The sequence below is a fragment of the Dermacentor variabilis genome, chromosome 4 (genome assembly GCF_050947875.1).
Source record: "Dermacentor variabilis isolate Ectoservices chromosome 4, ASM5094787v1, whole genome shotgun sequence".
Lineage (NCBI taxonomy): Eukaryota > Metazoa > Arthropoda > Arachnida > Ixodida > Ixodidae > Dermacentor > Dermacentor variabilis.
Genome location: NC_134571.1, coordinates 169,698,758 through 169,715,634, shown reverse-complemented (window position 1 = coordinate 169,715,634; position 16,877 = coordinate 169,698,758). Strand labels below are relative to the sequence as shown.

Below are 16,877 nucleotides of genomic sequence, written 5' to 3'. Positions count from 1 at the left end.
AAGCTCAAATCAAACACCTGAACGAATTGGCAGTCTTTGTCCCGTGTGCTGGTCATTCACTGAACTTAGTTGGCGCGTGTAGTGTGTGTAGGCAGTTGCTTTGAGGCAGTCAAATTTTTCACTGTAATTCAGAGACTGCACATGTTCTTTGCTGCCTCACCCAAGCGATGGAGGTATCTTTTGGACAGCATGGGCGGAACTGGCCAGCAGCTTGTTTTTAAAGGTCTCTCTCAGACCAGGTGGTGAAGACATGCGGAATCATGTAAGGCCATTCTGAAAAATTGCAATGCAGTCTTGCGTTGCCTTGAAGCTATATCAAAGAACAAGGGGGAAAACGGTGACACTAGGAATGAAGCGCACTCTCTCTTCAAGAAAATGACAAAACCATAGACTGCATTCAAGGCGATTTTCTGGAGTGAAATCTTGGAGCGCTTTGACAAAACGAGCGTAGCACTTCAGAAACCAGGCCTAGAAATTTCAACTGCTGCAGACCTGCTGAGCTCTCTAGAAGGCTTTGTTAATTCTTTGCGACCTCTCTTTGGTGCCTTCGAAGAGAGAGCCCGCACGCTAAGTACCAATCAATGTTATCAGGATGAGGGCAAACGCATCGTTTTGAGTAAGCACCCGGATGGAAAAAGCGATAGTGCGCTACAAGGTAGAAAAAAGTTTATCGTAGAGACCTACAATGTTGTACTTGACAGTCCAGGCTCTGCTTTGCGAGTGCGAAAGGCTTGCCTACACTAAACTCTGCGAAAGGCTCGGATTCTTAAAATTGCTGACAGAAGTTGGTGAAAACCTAGAAAAATGATTTGGAGCCAGCATTTTTTGCTGAAATCGTCCAGTTTGCAAACTTTCTGCACAACTCTGTGTGCCAGAACATGAGTCCCCTGGGAATAATGAAGTTGCTGCACGAAAGAAAGCTTATTGATGTGCTTCCGAACCTTTCTATTGCTTTGCGAATGTACTTGGCAAACCGTGGCAAACTGCGAGACCGAATCATCGCTTTCCAGGTTGTCGCTGATAAAAAATCGCCTTTGGTCAAGCCTCCTTGACGACAAGGCGAACTCGCTTGCTGTCATGTCCATTGAAAGTGACCTCCTCCGCGATCTATCCTTTCAACAGACTATATCAGACTTCGCCAAAGCGAAGGCGCAAAAGATGCCATTTTAAAAGAGGACTGTTTGCACTATACATGAAGAGTTCCAATAAGTTCGTTGTGTTGCCTTCCAGCCTCCACGTTGTCAATGAAACTCTGAGCAGTGTAATTCAAGATATGCTAATCTTCGTTGTTCGTCTCTTGTTTGTTCTTCTTGTGATATTTAGCATGCTTATAAAGAACTGTATTTTTGTTGTTTTTGATAGTGCCACGTTTATTTGGTGTCGTCCCTGCTTGGTCTTACCTTTAACGAAAATAATAAAACACTTTTTTTAATTACATTTGGTAATTTTCATCTGTATTCTAGTGCATTTTTGCGGTGTTTGTATTGCCTTAACTATCGTATATATCTATTGCATATTTATAGAGTAACGTGTGTAACAATTACTGCAGTCTGATGCTTGAATTTTAATAATATTTTGGACACAATCATGCGTCTCCTCATGCGATTAAACTTAGTGATGCAAACAAAGCCAAGCTTCAGAAGGATCGACATCTGGGCTGTGCTGTCTTTTCTACGTTCTTGTTTGTCTTGAGTGCACTAAACTTTTCCTTAAAGCCTAGCTTTTGCTGAGAACAGAATGCAGATTAATCACGAAGTCAACATATGTGTTAGTGTTTACAACAGCACGTGTTTCAAGCAAGTTTCCTTTTCCTTATAATAATAACAATAATAATAATCCCGTTGATCGCACTTCGTTTTTTAATTTGGTGGAATTAAAATGAAACAGGGCATATTTCCAGTAGCATAGCAGGTGACGGGGGGGAGGAGGTCAGTATAGGGAAAGGGGGCCTACATGCGCATTAACCCAGGGCCCCCAGTTTTCTTAATCCTGCCCTGCGGGGACAGCAAAGGCATGCATTAATATTTTCGGACGTTTTCGCGGCCCCTTAGGAAGTCTGAAAAGCCGAACATTGACTGTGATTTGTGAACATGTGCAGCTAAATCTTCTGGAGCTTCCACCTCATGCTTTAGCTCAGTCCACGTGCACCACTGCAGCTAAGTCCTCCATTCAATAAGCTTTCTTTAATTCGAACAAATTTTCGGGCCCCTTCGAGTTAGGATTATCGAGATTCGACTGTACAATCAAATCTCTCTACTTGAAGTTTTATGAGCTTCTCACTGCTGTGCACGCACTTTAATACGGAACTATCCCAAGCAGAGTGGCATTAGACTACACTCGGTGTGAAATGTGAAGCAGGAAAACCACACTTGACAGCCCTGCACAGCGTACACAGCGACACTTTGCTTTTCTTTGTGTGAACCCGTACAGGCAAAGATCACTGGAAAGGCCAGTCGACAAGGTGGCGGAATATCCTCGGGACTGTGGTTGCATCACATGACCGTAACAGAAAGATGAGGCAGTAGCCAACAGGCATCATCAGAAACTTACCGTTATCGTGTCGTCCCTATAGAGTCCAGCTTGGTTTCAGTGCACTGTTTTACAAGCTTCCAAAGTGTTGAAGTACACATCCCACGTTACTATGGCCCTTTTCAGCGGAGCACGGGCTGTGGGATTTAAGGGTTGCAATGACACCTCTCCCACTCCTATCCTTCCCTGGAGGGTCCTCCTCTTAAAGGTCGCAACGATTTCCATGCCAGAATTCCCCCTTCCTATAGAAATTCTGGGAGTGCTAATGGCTCTTTCAGAGCATTATTGCTTTTAACAAAATACCACTTAATTATGAAACATTTCGTTTTCTGTGGTGAATCTTTTTCTGCCCCATTTTAGCTTTGCTCAACTGGGACTTTGCGAAGTGCACCCATAGCACAAGCGTTTTTGCACGCCACCCCGATCAGAATTCAGTTGCTGCAGCGAGGAACCAAACCCTCAACCTCTTGCGTGGCAGCAACACACCGCAGCCACTCAACTGCTACAGCGGGTCTTTGCTGACTTTGGGCAACAACGCGAGTCGCTGCTGGCAAAGCTGACAAACAGCAGGAAACAAGACTAGTCAGCATTTAGTAGCAAACACAACATACAAGCAATCCTTTATTATACAGCATGCAACGCATACAAAACAACAGGTTCAAGTAATATACATGTACTATATTTAAAAAAAAAAGAAAAAGAAGGTGGACGGTAAATCCACATGCCCATTTTTGTGAAACGATTTTAAGGCATGTGTAACAAAGGCCTGGCCAGCGGTTAGATGAGGGAAAGGAAAAAAAAAAGTAGGGAGGCAAAATTTAGCTATACCAAAGACTCGACAAGCTTCTTGGAGGAGGCCATAGAAAAGTAGCGCACGTTGAATGCAGTTTTGTTCAGCATCAGAGAAAGCAAGTCTACCCAGTCCAATGAGTGAACGGCCGCATATCACTGATCAGTTTTTTAAAAAAAATAACAGCTGGTAGAGGAACTGGAACTAATACTGAGCATTTTTACCTTCATGTTGTACACATTACAGTCAGAAGAAAAACAGCAGGAAACCCAGTTTCACATTTCTGCTTCAAAGACCACTCAGCATGGTGTCCACTCTGCTCCGTACAGAAAAAAAACTTTACAGGAGTGTTTGCTACTAACAAATCGGATACCACACTGCTTGCTTTCTTTCTTGAAGCTGCTTTGGTTCTCTTGCGATAGTGACTGCACAGAGCTTCATGCTGTTTCACTAGAGACGCAGTTGTTTGAACAATGTGGAAGTTATGGGTAGCCCAAACTTTTTCAATGATCTGGCTCAGTCAAGAAAAGAAAGCGCTTTGCAGGTTCTATTACTGCTCTTTGTGGTTCCATTAAGTGGTTTCCTAAAAATTTCCTTAGAGCATAGCCGAGCCTCACTACAACAAACACAAGTGACAAATTATTGGGTATAACAAACCAAATTCAAAATATGCTTGGTCATGCCTTATTTCAGTGAGTCCTGGTTTATGGAACCCAAACATGCGGAATCCAACACAGTATCAGTATACTGAAGCAAAACATTGTTTCCATGTGGCTTAAAATATGTATTCTTGTGGCAAAAATGTCAAATATCTCAGCAAGAGTAACTTGAAATGGCCCATTGTAAACTTGTGAGCACTTATTGGCTACTTAAGGGGTAAGCTCAGCTTGGGTACTGATGTCCGACTATACTATACAAATGGTTTTGTTTTCCAAATGTACGACTGTTTTAAAAGAGTCGTACGATCGAAGTTAACAGCTAAGTGAGGCAAATCATTGCTATACCAAGAATGTGTAACGACAAATTAACTTCAACATGGTCAATGAAAGCCAGAAGGACGATGTTTAAACAAATACACATACCAACCATTTTTCCAGTGCTGCCTTAGCAGATCTCCCTCTAGTAGTATTAGTATTAAACTCTATGCTTCAAATGTCAGTTTAAATGCCTTGCAGTTCTCTTTATTTGATCTCTCTTTATGAGCCCGTTGCCGCACTTGGAGCAAAGAAGATATCGTGTTTGCCTGTCATTTGTTTGACCTGCGTTGATGCATCGTCCAGGTTTTCCCTCTCACTTGCGCAATTTGCAACCATGCATGGAGAACAACCAAGAAGGAGAGAACATGCAAGACTTTACCTCCCTTTGCTGCCATCTTTTATCATATATCATATAAGCTGTTTGTCGTGACCTAAAACCTTCCGAGTCGTGACAACCAGTTTTGAGCCCGAATGCTTTGCTCAATATGGCACTTGCATCCTGCATCCTGCACATCTTCCCTTTAAGCATCCAGGAAACAGTGCAATCATTGAAAGTAGTGGTCAGTCACATCCAAACACTAAGTAGACCTATAAAGAAAAGTTGATTGATTGGTTAAAATGACTCGGCTCCTGATTGGCTGCAAGTTTGAGTGACGCTTGAGTGGGAAAATGTGCAGCTCTGCACAACGAAAACGATCACTCCAATAACATGAAGAAGCGTCACTGAACTGCGTAACAAAACCTTGGTCCCGCAAGTCTGAACAGGTAAGGAGGAAGCCTGTCCTCGATAGCCTCAAGGCATAAAGGACCAATATGTCAGGGTATCAAGCACAGTACTGTTGTCATGGCAATTAAATAAGTACTACACCTACAGTAGCACAGTGCTCAAAGAACCTGTTTATCAAGGCTTATTAAAAGGTGGATGCCGCATGTGTGCCTTCAGCATCGGGCTAACATGTGCTGGCGAGTCCAGCAAAGGACCTTCCATATCTTAAGGCCTCCAGAAGTCAGAAGTGCCAATGGCGTGAATTTCAGCTCCAGCCCAGCCCAATGCTAGAAGTAGGCTTTCCACAGACTGTGTGAACATCATTTGCAGTCACTGAAATGATCTGCGAGCCAAAGTGTGTAGGATCCCAAATGGCATGTCAGTGGCTCTTGTTAATAGTAGTACTCAGCGATGTCAACAAACAGCGAGAAACTTTTCCCTGGCTATAGTCTTTGGGTTTTGCTGTAAAAGGTGAACATTTAACTGCTACATCACCCTCTGGTTAACAGAACTCGAGATGCCCGCGACGACTTGAGCCGCGTATAGGGGGCACATGACAAAGGTTTTCTGTCTGTCTTTCTTAAACAAATGCACACATGAAACATAGACCTCGCGATTTTCATCGAGAAGGCATCCATAGCGTATGTTTCGCTCCGATTACCACCGGTAACATTTGAAAAACGTCATGTGCGTGCACAGTGCAGGCAATAGTGGAGGCTGGCCATAGTTGGTGCTGGTGGGACTACTTGATGGAGAAGTAGATGACCAGGGCCACTACAGCAGCCACCACCACCACGAGAACGAGCAGACAGCAGGTCTTTCGCCGGTACTTCCTCTGTCGGAAGAAGAAAAGCGAACTGTCACTTTGGCACTGTCGACAGATAGCACCTATGGATAGGGCTTCCCAACACTCCCATCACTTTGAATCACAGAAATAGTTTAGTTGCCTCCTGCATTCTTAACTGCGCTAAACTATTAAAATATGGGGTTAACATCCTGAAGCTGCGCATTGGGCTATGAGGGACATTATAGTGGAGCGCTCCAAATGAATTTGGACTACCATGGGTTACTGAATGTGCATGTAAGTCTAGTAGATAAATGTTTTGCATTTCACCACGATCAAAATGTGGCCACGGCAGCCGAGATTAAAACTTGTGACCTCAGGTCCTCCTGCATTCTTAAAGGACCCCTCACCAGGTTTGGGCATTGCAAGCTGACACGTTATGTAGATCACCAGGTGGCAATCACATTTTCAAAATATAAAACCGCTGCACCTCATGAAAACAGCTGAAATTTCAAATAGAGGTCCTCATGCCCTTCCTCTCGAGGGAGCCCCACTTCCAGCCATAGAGCTAAGGTCGCATGGACAAATGAGTCTATGAAAAACGGACCACCTGCAATGTCACCAACTGGGGCATGTGACTGTGGTATATCAACCGATGCAGAAACTGCAATATGTACTTTGACCGGGAGTGCATCACGCAACAAAAAAGAGGGAAAGAAAAGGAGGCAAGGCTGGCAACATAACGTGATGTGATCCCTTGGCTGCGGTGCTGGAGGAGGCAGGGAGCGAATGCCGGTTGTGGTTGTTGTACCCGTGCCACACGGGCACAGAAGATGACATTAACTGGCTAATGCCTTAAACTTTAATGTCATTCGTGGGGTGCCACATGGACATGCTTGATGGCATTAACGCTTAATGCCATTCACGATGCAGTGCGTTCTCGTAACTCACTTTGCCGTCAAATGCGTACTCTCGTTCCCAATGTCTCCAAATTCTGGCGTGACTAAACAAATTATTAGTGAAGAACAATTAATATATTTTTCACTTATTTAAAAGGAGCTCTTTATTTTCGTACAGATCAGCAGGCAATCTTGCTGCTACTCATGGCTAGAGCACTAATCATGGGTGCATTAGCCAGGAGAAGCTGTTGTTGGCCTCATACTGATTTCTCGACGATGCTTGACTCGAAGAAGCACATACGCCAGAACAAACTGGAGCACACGGTCAAATTCTTCAGGATCGCTGCTTGAGAGCTTTGAAGCTGTGAGCACTATTTTTCCAATTTCAATGCTTTGGCTACGCTATGGATTCGCCGTCGAGCTAGCTTTGGCTTCAAACAGTTTACGGCTGGGTGCAACAATGACATTCCTGAATTAAACTACATACAATACGTCGATTAATGTTTCTCGTGCCATTTCTCAAACATCTGCTCTCTAGATAACTGTTCTTTATTGTATTACGGTTGGCAAGCAAACTTAGCCGCTTCACTGCTGCTATCACCATCGCAACGCTTAATGTCATTAAGTATGCACATGTAGCAGCGATTGAAATATAATGGCATTAAGAAACTTAAGGTCTTAAACTTTTAGTGACATTAACCTCGCCCGTGTGGCACAGGTATTAGTTGAGACGAAGGAAAGAGTGTCTATACTGGTAGCGAAGCTCACCTCCTGGCAGCATGGCAATGTCCCAATTCAATTTCTACTATCTCCTCTAACAATGAACTAAATTGAAAAATTCTTGTAGTAAGACAATCTCTAGATGGCACTCTAAAGCTTCCAGTGTATTGTCACCAAAATTTACAATTTGGACTAACAAGGAGCCTTTTGAAATGCCATCCAACTTTATGCAGCGATGGTGAGGGGGCGGACAGTTTATTCGTCATGGACTGTACAAAGAACCTATTCCCTTTACATATTGCATCTAAATTTCTACATAAAGCCAGGATAATGCTTCAGAATCACAAGCACTTACGAAGATATTAAACTTTGCATTGAATGGCATACCACCTCAAAGCACAAATGATTAGACCTGCTCTGAAAAATCAACTGCCACACGCGAAATGCGTAAGAGTATTGACTACAAACCACTAAAGAATAATCGCTAAAATAAAGCACTAGCATTTCAATACATCTGCTGAGATATGCTGCTGGGATACTTATTGGTTAGCTCAATTGTTTAATGCCATGAGGTTTTAGAGTGCTGTAACATACGGGCATGCTAGAGTGTGCTTGGTAGGTAGTCTTCAGCCTCACCGTGAGACAAGACGACAGACAGGCTGATGTAATCGTTTTCACTGCACCTATGGTTACATCATAAGATATTCTGTGGCCAGCATCTTGTGAAGCGTTATCCATGCTGTGAAGCGCATCTTTTAAAAATCCTGCGTTAATGTGCCGGTGCTCCAGCATAGCACGTCATGTTCAAGAGAGGAAGGCTGTGAGCATTATATGTGGAACGCCTGTTCTGCATTCTCTTTCATTGCCCAATGCATGCAGCAGGTGGCCATAACATGATGCTGACACCACATGTGTGGCCAAAGTGTCTGAATAATTGCTATCGTAATCAAACTGGCATGTCTAGGTTCCAAGCTTTCTGCTCAGTGTTCTGGCTTGTCGCCTTCCTTGGCTCCTTGTTCTGGACCGACATGGTGGGCGGTTGTCACGTGGACAACCCTATCTCATGGTTATCCTGGCTCCTATGAAAAATACACGATTGTCTTGAAGCTGCGGATCCCTAACAAGTCATCGCAGAGCCCTTCCATGGCCGTCCAATTATTGACCGCGAACTGCACGAGTTGGCATGCACTTGCTTCATACTTCCTAGTCCTTCATACTTCCCCAAAGAATCTGCTCGCTGTACCACGTCTCAGTGGTTCGTGAGGCCATCCATTAAATGAGGACCCTACACCGTCCCAGGGGGAGCAAGTGTGGGGCACCCCTAGACAAGCACTGTGTGAAGAAAAAAAAAAAAAATTCACCGACGACTTCAATACTCCCTAATGCGAAACTTGATTGCAGCTCTATAAGTGTTTTTATCTCGCGATATATTGGCTGGCGCGGACAACCTGTCTCATGCGGCATGTTGCAAACAGAGCGAAGTATGGCGCAACTGCCTCGCTAATTGGGAGATCACAAGAGGCAGCGCATGGCTGACACATGGGCGCGATCCACAGCAGCCACCGCAGACAGACCCCTGCTCATGCAGCGCTTTGTTTCCATACAAACAACACATGCTGTTCTGGTGCCATCTCATAGCCATCGATGCCGCAAAGGCCGTCCTGCATGGCACTATGCTTTTCTTCTCATGCTTTCGCTATACCCCCCCACCCTCCTTCACTTTCGCCTCATGGTGCTGCTGCACCCTCCTGCTCCGCTTTCCCCCTTTGCGCTCTATTCGCTATCGTCGTCTTTCATCTCCCGCTGTGCTCCGCGTTCGCTTTCATCTTTCGCTATGCTCGTTCGCTTGGTTACGCCAAGGGACAACGCCAACGCTTGCTGCAGGAGTGGGCATCTAAGAGCTCTAAAAGACTGTGTGGCGCAAGTGAGCTTACTTAATCTCTTGCAGTAAGCAGAGGACACACACTGAGAAAACCGGCATTGTCGAGAACGGTAGAGGCATATTCAACACCAGCAACAAGTCTACCACCTCACTGCTGCAAGACGAGCACACCACGTGACAATGACATGATGCCTTTGTCAGGTGGTGCAGCGCCGTGAATCTCCCTGCGGGGACGGGGAACGTTTCTTACTATGCTACAAACATTTACAGACAGCCGGAGAAGGAGAACTGCTCAGCCTTCGTGTGCGCGTCTGCTCGGTGGCAGCGATCGACTTGCACCTCATGGGGGAGAGGGAAGAGGCTTGCCAGAAACGACACCATGGGCGACTCCTCCCCTTATCCCTTGGAGAAGTCCCCCATGTGAACAGCCCTTAAAGTATATGTTTCTTCTCCTGGTCTTGATGTTTTTCTTGGTGGTGGAGTTCGGGAACCCAAGTCCCCACAATGTCGATGCTGAGCAACGCAACGCCACATGATGCCAGTAGAAAGTAGAAATGCTTAATGTGGGTTGCCCTTTAACAATGATTTCACGGGTTTGCAGCTACAATCGGATACAATAACGTTTCTCCTTGCTCTTTCCTTATCTGCATGATGCTGTCATACGCACCGTCCAATCGTGCACTTTCCTCTCTCCTCCTCTATACATTGTCACCCTCTCCATTTATTAGGGGTGTGCGAATAGTAATTTTTGAGAATGAATCGACTACAATTTGACTAGTGCCAAAAGCAAAGTGAATGGAATATCACACACTTTTCTAAAAGTTTCTACTAACGAAAAGCTATTCTCACCATCGATGCTCACATCTTGGCATATTCAAGCAAGATTAAAAGCACGAAGGCAGCATTAGGCATAAACGAGCAGTCCATTCACATACTCAGAACTTATTGGCAAGTGAAAAATAGAGGTTTAGCTGGAAAAATGTGACTCCCTGAGGGACATATAGTATGCTCCACCACGTAACTTACTGTGTTATGTGCGCTATAGCTGCCAGAATGAACTTTATCATGCTGTTGGGGATTTTAAGTATACGAAAGGTATTTCGTACATACAAACAGTGAGACATTCGATTTGAAGACTGAATCAAATAGGGCCATATTCAGTCCATTATTCAAAAATCTCAAATATTCACACACACCTATCGTCTACAGAGCCAGGGCCATCAGCCATCCAAAATGGGTGAAGAAGCGTTGAGAGTCACATGTCTGGCTGAGGGGCACCAAGTATATATTGTATTGTGTATCAAGCTCCATATTGTTTTTCTGCCTTAAGCTGCATGAGACCCTGAAAACCTTACCCACCAATGTACAAACTAAGTTCGGCTTTGATGGCACCAAATCAACTCTGAACGATGTGAAAAAACTACTAATCTGAGTAAAGTAAGCTAAGCAAAATAAATGTGATAATCACACGACACCTCTTTTTATTTACGGCGCAACAGTGACAGTGAAATGCATTGTAGCACCCGAGCAGTTGTTATACTATATATAACATTGGTTAAGTGCTTGAATGTATTTCACTATCGCTGTTTCAAGGAGTCCGCATACACACACACACATATCACCAAATTGTTGTACATTTTAACGCTGTGTAACCATACTAGTAGAGAGCATTAGTTCTATGGCGTTGACAGTGGCACCGGGAGAAATTCAAATAATCGAGCAGGTCTGACAATTTAGTCAGCGACTTATTTTCCTCTATGTTGAATTTTTTTTTTTACAGTTTTACTTTGCCTGCTCTATGCAAAAACTATGGGTCCTCACACATTAACCTTTCAATGTTTGTAAATTTAAACGGATGCAAACTACTCAGTCTCATGCTTCGATCATCAGATACGTGCAGTATTTTGGTCATGTTTCGCATAATGTGGAGCCTTTGAAAAATGTTCTTTTGGTTATAGTATGGTAATGCCTACAGTGGGGTGGATATCTGTGGCTCCGGCGACTTACACTATAAGCAGTCTATGCTGTGTATGAATTTGTTAGAAAAAAAAAAAGAGGAAAGGAAGCATCTACCAAAGTGGTTTAGAAGGGTTATATGTCAAATGTTTTTTTTTTGTTTTGATTTATTATTTGGCGAGTATCACAATGTTTGCATCTTTTCAAACCAATGTGCAGCCACAGCAATAACATGCTCCTTTACTTCAACGAACACAGCACTACAGGTGCACCTGCTGATGAGCAGTTCCCTTGTTTCACTACTTGCATTGTTGTGATGCTACAGATAATTGAAAGCAGTTGTTATTTATTTACAAGTTCCTCAATTGTCTGGATGTCCAACAGTGAAACATACACGAGCCTCACTTGTATCACCAAACAAGCTCTGTGCAAAACTTCATATTTCACTTTGTTCAAAAGTAAGAAAACATTCTATTCGATCTATACTTGGAGGTTGTTTTTCTCAAATTATACATATTCAATTAAATTTGGGAATTTCGCTATTCAAATGCCCATAGTAATGACTCATATATGTGAAAATTGTCTAATTGTGTTATAAGCGCATTTTTGGTTGCTGTTATTTTGATGTTTCGTAAGAGTTTTTGTTCTCAGTTGCTGTACTTGTATTTCTTTTCAATCGTTTTATTTTTTTTTTCACACACGCAGGTGATTGTGTATTTTGCATACTTGTTTTTATACTAATGCTTTGTTTGACTTTGTATTTGTGCTTCGTGACAGAGGTGCCGTCGCATGCCACTGCTTACCTGCTGTACGGGGGGTGGGAACTTAGTCAAGCGTCAATCACTTTTATTCCCATCCCCTCCATCAATGTAATGGTGATGGAAATAAATCATTATATTATTATATTATTATTATATTGAGCGTTAGTCTGTCAGCGTGTCAAGATGTTTCTTGAAGAAGGTTTTGCCACATCTTGTTGCTGTTGGATGGCACATGTAGTGAAACCCTGTGAATAGTATGAAGATAGTGATTTTCAAAATAAAGTGTCCGAAGTTGGCACCAGGTATGCCCAGTTCATTTCTTGCTTACTCGTGTCCAGTAATGTGCCACATTTACTGCTGCTGTTATTGTCTCTGCAATTTGTATCATCTACTTCCTGCACCGCGTTCTGCTCCATTCCCTTTCTTTTCTGCCTCCTCTATACTGCGCACATGCTGCCTAGACACTGGAACTGCCCAAACATTAGGCAAAAAAAAAACAAAAGGCACAAAATGCTGCTTTTCACCTAAAAGCATCGGCAAGGTTATTGTAGTTGAACACTCACAACGAGAAGGTCTTCAGTGAGCACTTATTGGATGCTGCATCCGCTTGTCCACTAGCGACGATGAACAGCGTTGAAGCAGCATTGTTTTTAAAGAAAACATTAACACAGCGGTGAGAGGGCTCTTTTTACAATCAATAAAGTGCAACACAAATTGCCTGGGCCAGACTCGCAAAACGACCCTTTTATATACCGTGTCTGTACAACATCAGCACAGCTTATATTCACTGCAGGATGATGACTCCTTCAAGTGATCTTCATAAACCCCTATCTTGTGCCAGCTAATTTCACCTTATTCCTGTTATTTTTCTTATTTAATCACATGGCCCCTGCATCCTTTACTGCACTTCCTTCCTTTCCCTTGGCACCCATTCTGCAAGTCTAATAGACCACCGGTTATCTGCCCGTGCATTACATGGCATACCCAATTCTATTTCTTCTTCTTACTGCCAACTAAAATATCAGCCAACCACAATTGCTCTTTAATCCACACTGCTGTCTTCCTGTCTCTCAATGTTATCATTACCATTTTTTTCATTCTGTGGCTTACTGCACGGTCCTTAGCTACTCATATACTGCACAGATATCATCATCATCATCATCATCATAATCATTAGCCTGGTTACGCCCACTGCAGAGCAAAGGCCTCTCCCATACTTCTCCAACTACCCCGGTCATGTACTAATTGTGGCCATGTTGTCCCTGCAAACTTTTTAATCTCATCCCCCACCTAACTTTCTGCCGCCCTCTGCTACGCTTCCCGTCCTGTGGAATCCAGTCCGTAACCCTTAATGACCATCGGTTATCTTCCCTACTCACTACATGTCCTGCCCATGCCCATTTATTTTTCTTGATTTCAACTAAGATATCATTAACTCGTGTTTGTTCCCTCACCCAATCAGATTTTTTTTTATCTCTTAACGTTACACCATCATTCTTCTTTCCATAGCTCGTTGCGTCGTCCTCAATTTGAGTAGAACCCTTTTTATAAGCCTCCAGGTTTCTGCCCCGTACATGAGTACTGGTAAGACACAGCTGTTACACACTTTTCTCTTCAGGGATAATGGCAACCTGCAGTTCATGATCTGAGAATGCCTGCCAAACGCACCCCAGCCCGTTCTTATTCTTCTGATTATTTCAGTCTCATGATCCGGATCCGCAGTCACTACCTGTCCTAAGTAGATGTATTCCCTTACGAGTTACAGTGCCTCGATACCTATCGTAAACTGCTGTTCTCTTCCGAGACTGTTAAACATTACTTTAGTTTTGTGTAGATTCATTTTTGGACCCACTCTTCTGCTTTGCCTGTCCAGGTCAGTGAGCATGCATTGCAATTGGTCCCCTGAGTTACTAAGCAAGGCAATATCATCAGCGAATCGCAATTTACTAAGGTATTCTCCATTAACACTTATCCCCAATTCTTCCCAATCGAGGTCTCCGAATACCTCCTGTAAACACGCTGTGAATAGCATTGGAGAGATCGTATCTCCCTGCCTGACGCCTTTCTTTATTGGGATTTTGTTGCTTTCGTTATGGAGGACTACAGTGGCTGTAGAGCCGCTATAGATATCTTTCAGTATTTTTACATACGGCTCGTCTACACCCTGATTCCGTAATGCCTCCATGACTGCCGAGGTTTCGACTGAATCAAACGCTTTCTCGTAATCAATGAAAGCTATATATAAGGGTTGGTTATATTCCACACATTTCTCTATCACACAAAGATATCACACAGATATCACACACTGCACAGATATAAATACAGTTATTTCTAAGCCTCAAATATGAAATTCAAAAATGCACCTCACACTATAATCACTATCATGCGAATAAAATACAACATTTTTTTTCTCAATGCACTGGGGTTGACCACTGTCTGGCTCAACTGTAAAGAAAAAATATATAGTGAAACTTAAGCACTTGCCGAGAGTTTCCATGCACCAGTTGGCTGAATATAGGCAAGACGCTTCTGAAGAGCTGCCATGACTCAACATGTTTGCACATTCTGAAACTAAACATCCGCTGGCACTGATGATGCAGTGTTCCAAGAAACAAGCTCATTCCTTAATATGCTCGCTGTGGCCACATTTTTCGGAGTCTTCATTCCTGTGCATCGTCACCTGCCGGTGGATCACACGTCATATCTCTCAGGTACATCGCGATTGTGGCAGCGGGGGTCATGGACCTTTCAAACTTTCTCACGCTCCAGTGTGATGGCGTATCCAATCAGAAGTGACAATAATTTTAACCCACCATTGATCTTTAGCAGTGATGTCACTTGTGCACAACAGGAAAGCTCAGTGCATAGCTGCACAGAAAGAATAGCTATCTTTCTGCTCTCTCCTTTTCCTTTCTCTAGCAGCTGTTAATAGCACTAAATGCACGTTCCACTGTACCGGCAGCAAAGCAAGAATAACTTACGCACGAGCAGCAACGGTGCCTGTCGACCAGTTAGACTGTGCCTACAATAGAAAACCCGATGGCCATACCGTGAAAGGCATGTAATCGCAGTGCATCATCTCATTACGCGTGGCTGGGGAATAATGCAATGAGCCTAGTGTGGCACTGAGAGCTTGTAGCATTGTCAGCGTTGCAAGGGGGACATCTGTGCAGTGCTCCGTGGCTGTTGCTGTGGGTAACACTAAATTACAGTGCCGCCTATGTGTTGCTCCTTGAGGCTTGAGTGAGCAGGACAGCAGTTGGAGTACCTGATATAGTTGCTGACCATCCCGAATTTAGCAGGACAGTCCAGACTTTCCAGTAAATTTCCAGAGTCCCAAGTTGACCCAATCGGCAGGGCCAAATGTCTCAGCTTTTGCTTTTTTTAAAGCGAAGCTTGCTTTGTGAACCACCCCGAATTTTCCCAACTGTGGCTGCTGGGGGGGTGCTGCTTTGTTGTAGAATATCACAGTTAAAAAAAAAGAAATAAAAATAATTTGAAAAAATGAAATGCGTGCTCGACAGTGGAATGGAACCTTGGTCCTCAGCACAGCAGCCTGATGCCCTAACTATTAAGCCACACGCACGTACATAGTACTACTACCATACCAATGCTACCTAAATCTTTGTGTTGAGATGATTGCTGCGTGGCAGTTTCCTGTATGCCAAAGGTGCAGGAATGAAACGGGCAAATTTATAGCATTTCACTAATCGCTTCACGAAAGCTCCGTATCACATAGGTTCCAAGATGTGCGTTGGATCTGCATAACTTTTTGTTTTTCTACTGGATAACAATAAATAGACAAGATTTCCCTTTTGTAACACTTGACTGGTTGTTTGAACATTTTTCTCTTTTTCTTTCTGGTGCATTGGCATAAACAGGAAGGTGGTCTGATTTTTGTCTTGGTTCTAGCTATGTTGTGTGTTCTAACCATTCAGAACGCCTCTATCTGAATCGGTAGCTGTGTTAGCCAAGTAACTATTACTGCACCTGTCTTGTTGTAAATCACAACACAACAGGACTAAATGCTTGCTAAACTTTGTTACACATACAAATTGGTGGTTCGTGGAACCGACAGGGTCGGACGTCGCCAGCCGCCCTCTTCTCGAACCACCCCCTCATCCACTCAAAGAGTTGCAAACCTACTGGCTTATCAGGGGAGAGTTGACCCTCCTGTCTATCGTATCTCATGGTCTGCATGTGGACAAAGAGATACAAATGACCTGTCTTTCTGGAGACTACGATGTTCAAAACGTACGGTACAGTCTACTGGTAAAAGAGGAACACAACATAAATATTTTGGGAGCAATTAAGTCTCAGTTTTGATGCGAAGACCTTGGAAATACTGTACACACTCTGGACGAGATGCAACCCTTACACGAGGGTGGGCCACATCCGTCAAATTTTTTTCCATTGTAAGCAATCCTGGCGATCTCTTTGCACAAAACGAGCAAACGCAAATGTTTCCATAATGCATTTATTAGCTCACACAGGCACATTGTGCGCTTGGTGCCTGTCTAATCCTCGCAACTGTCACTTTCGCCGCTGCTCAGGCTCGGTTTGGCAGCACACTCGTGGATGCAATCGGTCCCCCGTGCCCTCCATGGTGTTAGATATGTGTCTGCTGCTTCAAAGCGTATCACAACGTCTAAAGAGATTGCGCACCATGCACCCAGAATCAAAGAGCAGACAAGCTGCAGCAATGGTCTCTATTTTTGTTGTTTCAAACATTGTAATTTTTTTTCTTGTTTATGTTTTTTGAGGGACGGGGTGTAGCCAAGTTAGGGGTGTGAATTTCACATGTGAAGTGCAG

The 16,877-nt window shown here is 43.6% G+C and overlaps 1 protein-coding gene across 2 annotated transcripts in view; it reads right to left on the bottom strand.

Annotated features, from left to right (window-relative positions):
* Nucleotides 1-3,494: 3,494 nt before the first annotated feature.
* Nucleotides 3,495-16,877, bottom strand: part of LOC142579931 (syntaxin-7-like) — a 44,722-nt gene continuing 31,339 nt past the window's right edge. The window contains exon 10 of one of the 2 annotated variants that reach the window (XM_075690608.1): nt 3,495-5,897. In XM_075690608.1, coding sequence (XP_075546723.1) covers nt 5,805-5,897 — 93 coding nt within the window. In that variant the 3' untranslated portion in view covers nt 3,495-5,804. Of the gene's footprint in view, nt 5,898-12,636; nt 12,679-16,877 lie in introns of those variants that run through there. The other variant, XM_075690609.1, reaches the window with a different exon arrangement.